Genomic DNA, 15,421 nt, shown 5'->3' with positions numbered 1-15,421 from the left:
CTGTCAAAACTTATTAAACGACTACGCGTTTCGGCTGAGGAGCCTTCTTCTGGGGTCATACAAAGTTAAAAAAAAAAAAAAAAAAAAAAAAAAAAAAATTCACATAGCGGTAACCTGGAATTTTGTTTCTTTCTGTAATTATAATGTATAAAAAAGCGCCACCGTCACCACCATGCTGGAGTGGTGCTTTAAGTACCTCATTTAGGCATAAGATGTTATGCAAGACTACAGTATGTCACAGTACATTGTTATCCAATCGTAGTACGGGCTCATACCATCATGGAAACTTTCATTAAAGGGAATTTGTCACCAGGTTTTTACTCCCCATTTGAGAGCAGCATAATGTTTAGACAGAGACCCCGTTTCCAGCGATGTGTCACTTACTGAGCTGTTTGCTGTCATTCTGCTAAAATAACTTTTCTCTGCTGCAGATCTAGCAGTTGAATATAGAGCAGGGTTACAACAAGCTCATGCAGCTGCTGGACTACCTGGCAGCACGCCAAGTTGTCCTTCAATGATAATCTCCTGCTAATTAAACAATGATTTTTATAAAAGCTACACTAAACAGCCCAATAAGTCAGACAACCGGAATCAAAGTCTCCTTTCCTTCACCAATGCAGCGCTCAGATTAGGTGGCAAAAAACCTGGTGACAGATTCCCTTTAGCAAGAAATACAGGACCATCAACTCAATTAGAGAGTCATTGAAAGAACAAAGTCAAATATAGTTTGACCAAATAGCGTTGGTTAAATGAAACAGATAAAAAGGGGTTGTCCACTTCTTCAGCAACCCCTTCTCATTCCCTTGGTTTTACCAATAAAAAAAAAAAAAAAAATATCTTATACTAACCTCCCGTGTGGTGCCGTTCCAGCGGTGTCATTGGGTTACCGGGGCTCATGTGAGGGTGTTCGGTCACCCGGAGCCCAATCACCGCCGGCTTCACTATCCCAGTCTTCATACAATAGAGTTTGGGTGAGTGAGTGCGAGTGTGTAGCCACTTCAATAATAAAGGGGGACGACGACGCTGTGTTGAATAGTTTGTTACGCCACCCGTGGTGTGGTAAGATAGAGTAAAAGAAACAAATGGGGACGGCACCACCTTGAATAAATAGATTATGGAAGTGTGCTCCAACCCATACATAGAACATAGAACACAACACATGGGAAAGAGTGGGCACAACTACACCAAACATGTACTGGAAAATCCAAAATAATGGAATGAAGCAAGAGGAGTCCCTTGTTGCATGCAAAAAGTGTGAAAAAGTTTATTAATAACACAGAAATATTATTAAGAACACTTAAAACTGGGAAAGATCAAAGGGGTGATCCACCCATGAACAGTTTAGCACATCACCACTAAAACCTCATGGAATAATGCAGATGGAATAAATCACATAGGCTCAAAAATAACAGTACCAGAGAACAGTATACAGCAATACATAGTCACCAAATGTAGGACTAACATAAATATGGTACAGATCAGAGAGAGCCAATACAATCAGGGCTGTGGAGTCGGTAAGCCAAACCTTCGACTCCGACTCCGACTCCTCAAATTCTCTTGCACCGACTCAGACTCCGGCTCCGGCTCCGACTCCGACTCCTACATATATTGCTTATAGTTAGGTGAAAAATTTATTGTAGTACATGAATATGTGTATGTGAACATCAGACATTTAATAATTTTTATGATACAATAATCAAGATATTTCGATAGAACATAAAATATATTTATTGGAATACAACTTTAGAACACAAAAAACTGTAATAAATTGTAAATATGTAATACACTATGTAATATACAGTAGATTACATATATATCTTGTGTGTATATACACTGTGTATATATATATATATATATATATATATATATATATATATATATATATATATATATATATATATTACATATTTACAATTTATTAGTTTTTTGTGTTCTAAAGTTGTATTCCAATAAATATTTTATGTTCTATCCAAATATCTTGATTATTGTATCATAAAAACAATTAAATGTCTGATGTTCACATTGTACTACAATACATTTTTCACTTAAATATAAGCATTATACTAAATGTTATTATTTAGTAAAATATTCAGCACATTCTGCATTGCACTACTGTCCCCAATTTCTTATATATTTTAGGAGTCGGAGTCGGTGCATTTTATACCAACTCCGACTCCGACTCCGACTCCACCAAAATGAGCTCCGACTCCGACTCCGACTCCACAGCCCTGAATACAATACCAGATGAGTAAATAATGAGAGAGGAAGTGTGGGTGCGCCTCCCCCACGCGTTACGCCACCATGTGTGGCTTCATCAGGGGTAACATTTTTACACATGGTAAGATAGAGTAACACCGCTATAGCTGGGAGTTCCCGGTGGCGATTGAGTGGGCGGCTAGGTGTTTAACCCCTCCACGGGACTCTGATGGTGGAGGGCCGTGCCGTTGGGGAGGTAGGGGGTCACTCGCGTACTCACTCAGTCCATAAAGCTGACACCGACAACTTCGTAAACCAAAGTTCTGGACACCGCTGAGGGGAGCTAGTTTGGCTCCAGTTTCTGTTGGTGTTGCCTGTTGATCTGTGACCTTTTCCTTGGCACCTTGTTTTCTTCTAGTTGGCCCCTATAGCTTGAAACTAAATCGGGTCCCGCTCCTCAGTATGGCTAACTGTGGGAGCTTGCTCTCAGGGTTCACACTTGGGATTTTCTGGGCCGTATTTGTGGAAAGTCCTATCCCCCTCATTGCGCTAGTACCCAGATTTTGGAGCGGGTGGAGAGCGGATCTTAAAGGCTCCATGCTCGTCGGGTAAATTGTCAGGTTGCCCGACGATACTCCCTGACCTAAGGTCCACATACCCAGTCGTGCCCTGGCCCCTGCCCGGTGATTGTACAAGACCGCCGGCTGTCCTCCACGACAACGCCGTGCCCCTTGTCACGATCCCTTGCGACTGGGGTTCCAGCTCCTACCAGGCCCAGACCAACATCCGCTACCTAGTACTTCCAAGGAGCCCAGCTCCTGACCTCTCTTTAACCTCCAACGCTACTCTCTCTCCCTCACACAAACTGACCGACACTCCTGACCTCCCCTTAACAAACCCTCCCAAGTGGGCGACCCTATTCCACACAGGCCGTCCACTAGTGTGTCTGGTGGGTGTGGTGCAGAGTGTTCCTAGGATTTTTATTAGCTGGTTTTGGTAACACCATAGGTTAGGGACCCCTAACCATGGTGGAGGTGGATATTGCACAAAAAGGGCAGATTTGCACAATACCCTGTGACGACCTGATAGGCCAGGGCTTCACACATGCACACTACAGTACTTTGATCTGCCCTGTTCAGGACCTCAATGGCGGCCAGTGTGGATGACGTAGGACAAGTCATGGAAACGGGCCTCAGAAGAAGGACTGCGATTGCCGCAGATAGGAGGCAACGGACCAGAGCACCAACACACATCGGACCAGAGTATTATAAAAGGGGATTTTTGTATGTTCTACACAGAGCGGCCTGGGCTCTTCTATACAGGATTCTAGAATGCTGTATATAAGAGGTCACTGGTGGTGGCCCAGGCTTATAGGGGGAAGACCTGGTGACAGGTTCCCAAGTCAGTCACAATCATACAAGTACCGATATTTACTACAAAAGGATAGATACTTGCCACAAACGCTGATATATTGCAGACTCCAGTCACATAACATACTTGTTGGCTACGGCAACCAAAATACAACAGATAAAATTCATAGACTGCCTGTTCTATTTTTTCAGCCATCATGCAACAGGTACAAGGAACATCAAAGTTAAAAGAAAAAAAAAAAAATTCCACTGGCTAAGAGCTCTCCACACCCTTTTGGAGGAAATCGAAACTTATGCTTTACAGGAGGTGGAGTTCTATCCTCCAGGAGCTATATGTGAAAGAGGTCGTACCCTACATTTCCTTCATTCCCATTTCTACACCTTCGGATATGGCGTCCGCTTCTATGAAAGAAGAGTTGACCTGTTCCGTCTGTCTGAACATCTATACCGATCCTGTAAGTCTGAAATGTGGACACAGCTTCTGCCAGGAGTGTATCGAGAATGTGCGTAAAGCACAACTTGGATCTTCAAGTCTTACATGTCCTGAATGCAGAGAGGAGGTTCAGGAATTACCATCGCTGCAGAAGAATGCGAGTGAGTAACATATCCAAGCATTTCCTCTCCGTTCAGCAGGAACGAAAGACAGCGGACATCTTTTGCACTTACTGCATTCATTGCAGTGTAGCAGCTGTTAAGTCATGCCTCCTGTGCGAAGCTGCATTGTGTGAGGACCACCTTAAGGTACACAGCAAGTCAACGGACCACATCCTGATAGAACCCATCACATCAACGGTGAACCGAAAGTGCTCCACCCATGAGAAAGTGCTCATGTATTACTGTACTAAGGATGCCACCTGTGTTTGTTTCTCTTGTGGCCTGGCTGGAGAACACAAGGGACACCAGATTGAATCCCTGACAGAGGCCTCCAAAAAGAAGAAGGAAAGCCTGAAGCAACATCTTGGACACTTGACCTCAAAGAGACAGGAGATGAAGAGAAGTTTGGAGACGTTGAAAGACCTAAAAACAGATATGTCTGAAAAAGCAGCTTGCTTAAAGGATAAAATCACCACTGTGTTCAGAGATGTCAGAAGGCAGTTAGATTTACTAGAGAAGAAAGTATTTTGTGAGATTTCCAGTCAAGAGGAACGAGCGTCACTCTCAGTCTCTGACTTGATTGGTCAGCTGGAAATTAAGAAGGACGAGTTGTCCAGAGAGATACATCATCTTGAGGAGTTGTGCCGTATGACTGATCCACTCGCTCTTTTACAAGCAGGATCTTCAAGTTCGTCCAAAGGAGAGATCAGTGACAAGAGCGAGAAAATGGACATCCTACAGTCTATAAAAGGTTTTGATGAAGGTCTGATCGCGGCCACCTTGTACAAGGGCTTAGCGGACATTGTGACCAGTATAAAGAGGAGAGCCTACATCCCGGTGGACCCGCACATTTTCCTGGATGTTGAGACAGCAGCAAACTCTTTAGATGTTTCTGTAGACTTAAGATTTGCATCTTGTGTAGTTCAGAACAATCTCCTTAACACCCCAACAAGATTTCAGTTCCATCAAGTTTTATGTACTAAAAGTTTTTCTACAGGGCAACATTATTGGGAAGTAGAAACAAGAAGAACTGGAACCTTTAGGTTAGGAGTGGCTTACGCCACTATAGAGAGAAAAGGCCAAACATCTGCAATTGGAAATAACAAAAAATCCTGGTGTTTGTGTAGGCTTAAAAATACGTATTCCATTAATTATGACAATAGAAGTGTAACAATACCTCACATACCCTCCAGTCAGACAATAGCCATGTATCTGGATTATGAGGCCGGACACTTGTCTTTTTATGACTTAAGTGGCACCATTTTACACCTACACACAGTAAAAACAACCTTCACCGAGCCAGTGTATCCTGCCTTTCTCATTTGGGAGGACTGCTGGTTAAGAATTCTCAATTAAGGGGAACCTGTCACCTAGAATATGCATTCTGACCTATCAGCAGACGCTTGTGTGCCCTAATTACACCTCCCTACCCATCCCTGTGCTGTAAAATTGTATAATATGAAAGTAATAAAAAACAATTACCTTTATATTTCGTATGTAAATAGCAGGGAATGTGGTCACAGGGGCAGCGCCTTGCCCTATGGACGTCTCCATACTTTCCGTGGTATCACGCCCCTGTGGGCAGGATACCATGGAGTGTCGTCCCCGTCGCTCATTCTATCCTGCGCGCATTGCAGCAGGCTTCTTTTCCGGGTGTTCAATCGCAGGCTTCAGACGCGCACTGCGCAAGCAAGTCCGAGTAAAGCACTTAAAGGGAATCTGTCATCAGGTTTTTGCCACCTAATCTAAGAGCAGTTTAACATGAGGGCAGATTTTCTGACTCCAGTAATGTGTCACTTACTGGGCTGCTTAGTGTAGTTTTGATAAAAAAAAAAAAAAAAAAAAAAATCACTGATTAATCAGCAGTAGATCATCATAACAGGACTACTAGGAGCGCAGTCAGGTAGTCCAGCTCTGTATAACTGCTAGATCTGCACCAGAGAAAACATTGATTTTATCAAAATGACAGCAAACAGCTCAATAAGTGATATATCGCTGGAATCAGGGTCTCTGCCTCTACATTATACTGCTCTCAGATGAGGTAGCAAAAACTTGCCGATTTTCCGTTTTTGTTTTTTCCTTCCCTTCTTTCAAGAGCCATAAGTGCTTTTTTTTTTTTACTTTGAGGAACGAGCTATATTTTTAAATTACACCATCCATTCTGCCCAATATTGTACTGGAAGAAAAAGGAAAAAGAAAAATTATGTATATATATTTTCCAAATGCGGTGAAATTGCAAAAATATAGAAAAAAAAAAAAAAGCGCCTGCAATTGCACAATTTTATTTACTGTGTTCATTATTTTTAAAAACTGACCTAGCATTAGGATTTCCCAGGTCAGTACAAGTTGGTAGATACCAAACATGTATAGTTTTATCTAAGAATTATCCTTTTGTCACCATTTTCCATTACTTTTGTAGGATATGGGGCTCGGTGACTGCATTTTTTTTTGCTTCTTGAGCTGGTGTTTTTAATTGCACCATTTTTTTGACAGATGCTATGTTTGGATTGTCTGTTATTGTACTTTAGTGCAATGTTGTGGCGACCAAAAAAAAAAAAAAAAAAAACCCCTGTAATTTTGGCATTTGAAATGTATCCTCAGTACACCGTGTACCAATCAGATGAATTGATTTTGTATTTTGATAGATTGGGCATTTCTGAACACGGCAATACGAGAGACCATATTTAAAGAGTCATACAGGTATATCATCGGTCGTGAAGAATTAAAAGCATGCCTTCCCCTGTGCGGTAAATAGTGCACCTCACAATATGAATGATTCAATCTACCATCCGAACAAATGTTTCCCTGAAATATCCAAAATAAAATATAGAAAATCCAAAAAGTCATCACATAAAAAAACTTTGCAATTATGGCTACATATATCAAATATAAAAATGCATGTAAAATAGTTAAGTTTTGGTATTGTGGCTTCTTTTTCATCAATCCATCGTCAATCAGAGGAGAGTTGTGTGTGTCACCCAGGGAATGGGGTACTCTGTCCCGGGCAGTGTATCACCAGAGAATGTCACTTTTGTCCCGTGCCCTGGGTGCTTTTTAATGGGGAGTATTTACAGGGGAGATTAAAGTCATTGGTGTGACGCCACCTGCAGGTTGCAGTTAATATTGGGGAACCGCCGCTGCTGAGTTGGTTACTCCTAGGGCTGGTGGTAATGGCAGCTGTGGTGGTAGGCCCTCCGCAGGTAGGGCTGAGCCCGGGGAGACGTATGATGGAGCAATAAGGGAGGCCACACCGTGGGTTGTATTTAACAGTCTCTACTCACTCTTGACCCTTGGACGGCTGGTTCAGGTCCCTGTAGTTCCAGTGCCAGTTGATGACTCGGTTGCTCTGTCCCCGGCCCTCAGTGTGGTTGGGTCCCCGTAGCATGGAGCGATTTTGGGGCCCAACTGTCCCTTCTTGTGGAAGTTTCCTTGTCCGTACGGCGGGCAGTGTGGACCCTGTAGGGCCAGTCTGTGTTCGGAACCCTGATCCTTGCTTTACTGCTGGTGCCCCCGGATCTGTGTGTTAGGCTAAGTTCACATTTCCGTTGTTTTGCATCAGTCACAGGCGTTGCTTGACGCATGTGACTGATGCGTTGTACAACGCATGACAAAGAAAAGAATTTCTTTGTCGGACGCCGTTGTGTGCGGGGGGGGGGGGCGGAGCTGAGGACGTCAGTGCCGCGGTCTGCATGGCTGGGGACAGGTGAGTGTGTGTGTGTACATGCGGAGTGTAGGAGGGGGCGGAGCACGAGGGGGCGGAGCCGAGGATGTCAGTGCCGCGGGGAGCGGGGACTGCAGGGCTGGGGACAAGTGTGTGTGTGTGTGTGTGTGTGTGTGTGTGTGTGTGTGTGTGTGTGTGTGTGTGTGTGTGTGTGTGTGTGTGTGTGTGTGTGTGTGTGTGTGTGTGTGTGTGTGTGTGTGTGTGTGTGTGTGTACACACATGCGGAGTGCGGGAGGGAAGTGTCGGCCTCCTTGCACACTGTATCCAGGGTAAATATCGGGTAACTAAAAGCAAAGCACTTTTTGCTTGGTTACCCGATATTTATCTTGGTTACCAGCATACACCGCTTAGCACGGGCTCCCTACACCCGTAACCACTGTAAATATCGGGTAACTAACCAAAGCGCATTGCTTGGTTACCCGATGTTTATCCTGGTTAGGCTAGTTTCACACTTGCGTTGGACGGGATCCGTAGCATTGCATTGTGTGACGGATGCGTTGCATATAGTGGCACAACGGATGATACGGATCTTACAAAATAACGCAATCCGTTGTAGGTTTTTTTTCCTTGACTTTACACATCTGAGCACGCGCAGTTGTGTAAAGACGGATGCGTTAACGGAATCCGTCAAATGACGGATTCTAACGGAATCCGCCACCATAGGCGTCCATTATAAAAACGGACGCCGACGGAATCCTGCAGGTTGCGTTTTTTTGAAGTGCAGAAAAACACTACATGCAGCGTTCCATCCACCTGACGGTCAGCGTCAAAACAACTGATGCGCCGCGGGGCAGATGCAATGCAAGACCATCCGTTGCTATCCGTAGCTAATAGAAGTCTATGAGGCATATAACTGTTTCCTACAACGGTTACTGTAATTCCTCAATAGCAACGGAAGCCATCCAACGCAAGTGTGAAAGTAGCCTTACGGGGGCAGGGAGCATGCGCAGCAAAATCCTACGGATCGCGCTGCTCAAAATACGTTACAGGCTGCGTTGCTCCCGCCTGGCGGTCAGTTAAACGACTGACCGCGACACAGCGGATGCAACGCAGCTTCATCAGTCGCAATCCGTCACTAATAGAAGTCTATGGGGAAAAACAGGATTCCTGCAAAATATTTTGCAGGATACCGTAATTCCTCTAGGCGACGGATTGTGACTGATGCAAAACAACGGAAGTGTGAACTTAGCCTTAGTGAGGTCCCTGAAGGTCCCCTCACTGTGCAAGTATTTGCCAGGCCGTCTGAAACGGTCACCTGACCTAGGGCCCTATTCCCAGTTGGTACTCTGGTGTACCTGCCCTGGCGACCACTCTCCTGTGCCTCCAGGTCACCGTTACACAACCCAGCTCTAGGCACGTCTTTCCACTTCCCACACCGCTACCGACTGCTCTAGACTGCTAGTTGTCCCCTCCCACTAGGTAGTCTAGTCCTCTGGTCCTCCCCTTGTGTCCGACTAGCCAATGACCCCTGGTGTGGAGTGATAAAAGCTTCCCCCATCCCACCGGATATCTACCTCAGTACATGCACTTTATTATGGGTAAGGAATGACTCCATGTTACCGCATATGATATGGACCTTTGATCTGATCTGTTCTGTTTAGATTATAACATGTGTGACTATGTTGTGACTATGTGGTGATCATGTGTGAGGATTTATTCGTGGTGTTCATGGATAAGCCTATTATATGGATGTTGTAGATGTCCCAGGATAGGGATTTCCCTGTCTCTCTATATCCAATCACTGTTGAATTTTATCTCCTGTATATCATGTTTTGACGGTGCCCTTGTGTGATTTTTTTAATAAATTTGCATATTTACTCTCAAGGTGCATTTTTTCAATATGAACGGCCTTCTAAAGCTCATTCTTTTAATTTTTTTCTATATACAGTATGGAAGGCTGTGTTGTGGGGCCATTACAGTATTTGGAGAGCTATATACGAGAGGGGACAAAGATAAAAAGCATGGAATGGGAAAGTTGTGTGCCGAGAGAAAGAGACCCTTTCCCTCAGCATCCACCTTTTCCATGCTCTGCTATACATCTTCTCTCAGCACCCAGCTTTCCCATGCTCTGATATCATGGGAAAGCTGTGTGCTGAGGGAAAGCTGTATAGCAGAGCATGAGGAAGGTGTGTGCTGACTGAGGACAAGATGGATATCAGAACATAGGAAACCTGGGTGCTGATAGAAAGAGGGATTTCAGATCATGGGAAACATTAATGCTGAGGGAAAGAGCCAAGTGTCAGCGACACTATCCTATACCCAGAGTGTTGGCATCATTATTCCGTACCCAGAGTGTCTGTGCATGGTTGGGGGTGCCTAGGTGCAAACTTTGCACCGGGGCCCATCAACCTCTAGTCACATCACTGCTCTAGAGTAGTAAAGAAACCAATGTTTCCCGCAATCGTGTGTCACCAGTGTAGAATAATACTGCAGTTGTGAATGGAGTTTTAAAGTCTAAAAATTAAGGTCAGACTCACGATTAAGACCTTCTGTTGAAATGGTTTGCAGTTTATGAATCGAAAAGGACTTGTGATCTGAATTTGTGAATGCGATTACCTCATCTGGGCAACTCCAAGGTCATGAGCACTGAGCTGAAATCCAGTTTCAGACGTGATAGCAGCGGAGAGGTGAGATCGTCCTGACGCTGCACATTCATTAGCATGCCCACAGGGGTGTTCTTACATGCTAATGGAGCAGACTGACAAGGGGAACTAACGCCCAGGGGACTAGTCCCCTCGCTCATTAGCATACGGTAAAAGATCTTTAGAAATACTTTTTCTAAAGATACCTTTATCTATGCTACCAGATACAGGGACAGTTAGGCAGGGATTAGCTTGTGGTTCTGGGTGCATATTGGACCTTACCAGTTCCCTTTAAGAATATTTGTATGACTTTTTTGACACACTAACGTTTGTAAATGGGTTACAGTTGCGGAGAAGGGGGGGGGGGGGGTGTGTGGAACTTTCTCCCTCTTCTCTCTGCATACATCGCACTGCGGTTGGATGATATGCGAGTGTAGTGCGAGGTTTCACACGCTCCCATAGAGTTGTATGGGTGTGCGTGAGACGAGAAATCGCTGCTAAACGCAGCGTGCTGCAATTCTTTTCTCATGCTGATAGGGTATGAGAAAGCAATCGCAGATGGTCACTGCCCCATAGTTTTGTACTGGTGCAAGTGCGGTCCGATATTTTATCAGATTGCACTCGTCCGTGCAAAATGCAAGTGGAATCGAGGCCTAACTCAAAGTAGAGGTAGAGTATGAGAACATTCGATGCCTTACAGCTAACTCACTTTTTTATTATTACACAGCGGGTGAAATATTCAACACATCTACTATTTTGTAAATAAATATATTTTTAAAAAGGTGCTGTTGACTTGAATTTTTCACCAGATGTCAGTAACTGCAAATCCAATCTACACAGGCAAAGAAATCAAAGCATAGATGTGCATACATCATACATTTAGTGGTGTAATGACGAGAAATGAGACAGGGAAAAAAAAAGTATTGAACATGCTAACTGAAAATTATTTAATACTTCATAGAAAAGCCTTTGTTTGTGATTAAGCATCAAGAGTCCTCCTGTATTGAGAAACTAGTGGCATGCATTGCTCAGGTTTGACATTGGGTCATTCTTCCACACAAACACTTCAAATCCTGAAAGTCTCATTAGCTCCTTCAATAAACTCTGAGCTTTAATTCCTTCCATACATTTTCTATTGGATTCAGGTCTGGTGACTGATGGACCATTCTAGCAGCTTTAATTTTCTCTCTATGAATCCAATTGAGAGAGATTCCTTGACTTTGTGTTTGGGATCATTGTCTTGCTGAAAGGTCCACGCTCGTTTCATCTTCATCCTGGTAGATAGCAGCAGATTTTTTTTTATCAAGAATGTCTCAGTACATTTTTCCATTCATCCTGTCTTCATTTATGTGAAGTTTGCCAGTGCTGTATGCTGAAAAACAGCCCCACACCATGATGTTCCCACCTCCAAACTTCACTGTTAACATGGCTTTTTGGGGGTGATACGCAGTGCCTTTTGGCCTTCAAGCATGGTATTATGAAGTTACATTGTGGTCTCATCTGACCAGACTATATTCTCTCAGTATTTCACAAACTTGTCTAAATCTTGAGATTTATTTTATTATTATGAAATAAGATAACTTTTTAAAAGTACAATTATACATCAAACATAACCCAACCTACCTCCCCTATCCTACCCCCTGTTCTATATACAAAGAATACGCTAAGGGTCATGGAGGCTGAGTGCATTACTTATTGTTTTCTTTCAAACCGTTGTACCTGCTGATTCCAGGTCTTTCTGTAGCTCTCCACATCTTTGGCTCTTGGACAATTCTTCTGATATTTCTTTTCACTCCTCTGTCTGAATTCGTGTGGAAAGCACCTGGTCGTGGATCATTCATAGTGAAATTATGTTCTTTCCACTTCCGGATTATGGCCTCCAACCGTGCTCACTGGAGCCTTCAGTAGTTTAGAAATTCTCCTGTAACCAATGCCATCAGTTTGTTTTGCAACAATAAGGTAGAGAAGGTCATGAGACAGCTCACTGGTTTTACCGATCATGAGCGGTTTCTTGTGTGGCATCTTTGTAATGAGACCTTTTTATAGGCCACCAATTGAACCAGCTGATATTTTTCACTATGTGGTAGGATTGCTTTCTAATTTACAATTAGATTTAAACTGGTTTTAATTTCCCATGGGTTATTACATCTTTCTTCAAGTGTTCAATACTTTCCTGGTGTCATTTTTTTTTATAATTATACTTAGAAATAAAACCATAGATGTCTGTAAATTTTTGTCTGTGTGGATTGGATAAGGTTGTTAGAGACATTTGGTGAGAAAGTTGTGTCAATAGCACCTTTTAGAGATGGGGGGGGGGGGGCTTGGAAAAAACCAAACACCCAACAACCCCAAACAATAAAACACTGGCGCTCCTCGTAAATGGTATAGCTGCTGGTAGAAAGACCGGTTCTGTGTGCTAACCTGTCAAGGATTACATAAATAGAAATATAGAACATGTACAGAGTTTAAAGAGTGTAGAAATAGTAACAAAATATAATAATTAAAAACCAAATGAAAATAAAGACTCAATTAAATAGCAAAATATTACATAAATGTCAGCAGGCAAAATGCTATAAGATATTACAAAGCACAGTTCTTCATAGTACACCTGATTAATGAGCAAACTAGAATAGGATACTGTACTACCGTAAAACCAACATTTACAATTCATGTCATTTACAGGCTAAAACAAAAAGTGATTAAAGCAAAATTTAAAAAAAATAAATATATTATACACACACACACACACACACACACACTTTCACCTGTGATGTCACTCGAGGAGACTGGATTGTTGAGACAACATTGGCTTTTATTTTCATTTGTTTTTTAATTATATTTTGGTACTATTTCTACACTTTAAAGCATGGTAGATGACCTTTAGAAATCTATTCTAAATCTAGAAATCTATCCCCCCCAGTGTAAGAGCTAAACTGAGCAGGAGGGGGGAGGGGCGAGAGCACAGTGTTTGAGGAGTGTGAAGAGAGCAGACCAGGGGAGGATAGCTCCTTGCTGCTGTGAAGAAGGGAAGGGTGAGGAAGGGGCCCGAGGTAGCCGGGGCAGGGTAGCGGCCCACCGGTACCCCGGGAAGACCCGGATCACTGCAGGGGAGTGTGCTCCCTGTTCCCGACTGGGAAGGAAAAAGAAGCGTCTGGCTGCAGGGCAAGAACCGGATCCTGCTGCACTGTGAGAGGGACCCAAACACCATCCGCACCGAAGGCTGCGGACACCGGCAGTTTTTAGTTTACCAGTGACTGTGTGGTTTAACTGTGAGTACACCAGTGCCATCAGGCACCGCAGCACTGTACCCTGCAGCATCCCTCTCAACCCCCATCGGGCCCCGGGACACACCGCCCCTACCCACGGAGGGGTTAACACCAAAGCTGCGCCACAACACCGATCCCGGATGAGCCCCCACCATCACCAGCAGCGGTGGTGCCCAACCATCACCACAACCCCGTGGGTGGCGTCACGACCGACATCCCACCACTAACCTCCCCTTTTCACTCGTGGGCGAGGAGGCGCTGCTCAAGCCCCGGGTCTGGCCCCGTGCTTGAGCCACCGAGGAGCAGAAGCACCGGACCCGAGCACCAGCGAATCCCAGGCGAGCGGCGTTCCCAACCCCTTCGCCCGCGACAGCAGGGGATAGTGTCAAGGGGCACGGATTGCCGATGAGGGCAGCCGGCGGCCTTGAGCCATTTCCGGGCAGGGGCCAGGACACAACGGGGTACGTAGACCCTAGGTCGGGAAGTAGCTTCAAGCGTCCTGGTAATTTACCCGACGGGGGTGAAGTCTTCAAGATTCATCCTTCACCCGCTACAAAAATCGGGGTACTAGCGCAACGAGGGGGATAGGATTTTTCCCAAAACACAGTCCATCAAATCCCAAGCGTGAACTCTAAGAGCAAGATCACTGCGTTAGCCATACGGGTGAGCGGGACCCGACTAGTTCCACATTATAGGGTCCAAACAGAGAAGGTGCCACGGAAAAGATCACAGGCTAACAAGCAACACCAAGGGCACGGATCCTGGCGTGCTCCCTCCTTGCTGCAGCGGTGCTCAGAGTTCTGGTTTACAAGCTGTCGGTGTCAGTATTCTTGGACTGAGTGAGTACGCAGAAACCCTTTCCTCCCCAACGGCACCCCTTCGCTACCATCACCGGGCCCTGGGGCACAACCCCCTTACCCACGGAGGGGTTAAACACCTTGCTGCCATATCACCGCCACCGGGCGCCCCAACAGCAGCGGTGGTACTCCGCTCGGCCGCTGACACGGGGGCGGTATGTGACGCCCTGGACTAGCCAGGTAGTCACAGACCCCCGCACAACACCTGTCCCCCAATAAGGTAACACCAGCCAAACCATAAAACCTAGTCACCTCCCTCAGAGCTTGATGGACACACCAGGGGGGCAGTGCTAGGCGGTTGGCCACGCCCACCGAGTCCAGAGGGCCTGAGGCTGGAAACACAGACAGATGAGAGTAGAGTGGAGTTTGAGCGTTGAGCAATAGAGGAGGACAGGCCTGTAGGACAGTGACAGGTGCCGGGGTTGGAGCCCTGGTGCCTTGGCTAGGAGGCAGATGGTGGCCTAGCCTGCAGGAGCCGGGAAGACTGTTCGGTGGAACCGTGGTAGACCAGGACAGGGTAGTGGCCCGCCGGTACCGACCTGGGGAACCGACTCAAACCAGAGCACACAGGGGGGTACTCAGACCCTGAAACGAGGTCCAGAACCAACTGGACTGAGTTAATTGACTGATTGCAGTCTGGGCTTTTGGTTCTTTCCCACCCAAGTCTCGACTGAAGACAACAGCCCACCGAGGGGGATTGAAAGCCACCGCACAGGCAGAGAGGTCGCACGGGCCAGCGTCTGCGGGCAAACGGGCTCTCCAGGCATACACAGCCGGGGAGTGGACTCCCGTCGCTGAAGCGCAGGCAGTCTACACATACACTACACGGTGCAGG

General features: G+C 45.3%; 1 protein-coding gene across 1 annotated transcript; it reads left to right on the top strand.

The window, feature by feature from the left end:
• The first annotated feature begins 3,953 nt into the window (after positions 1 to 3,953).
• LOC142310395 (E3 ubiquitin/ISG15 ligase TRIM25-like) lies at positions 3,954 to 5,906 on the top strand. Its single transcript, XM_075347918.1, is given in 2 exon segments — positions 3,954 to 4,161; positions 4,163 to 5,906. Coding segments are annotated over 2 exon segments (1,560 nt in total). The 5' UTR covers positions 3,954 to 3,955; the 3' UTR covers positions 5,517 to 5,906.
• The last annotated feature ends 9,515 nt before the right edge of the window (positions 5,907 to 15,421 follow it).

The sequence above is a fragment of the Anomaloglossus baeobatrachus genome, chromosome 5 (genome assembly GCF_048569485.1).
Source record: "Anomaloglossus baeobatrachus isolate aAnoBae1 chromosome 5, aAnoBae1.hap1, whole genome shotgun sequence".
NCBI classification, from domain to species: Eukaryota; Metazoa; Chordata; class Amphibia; order Anura; family Aromobatidae; genus Anomaloglossus; species Anomaloglossus baeobatrachus.
This window is presented reverse-complemented; position numbering and strand designations above follow the sequence as displayed.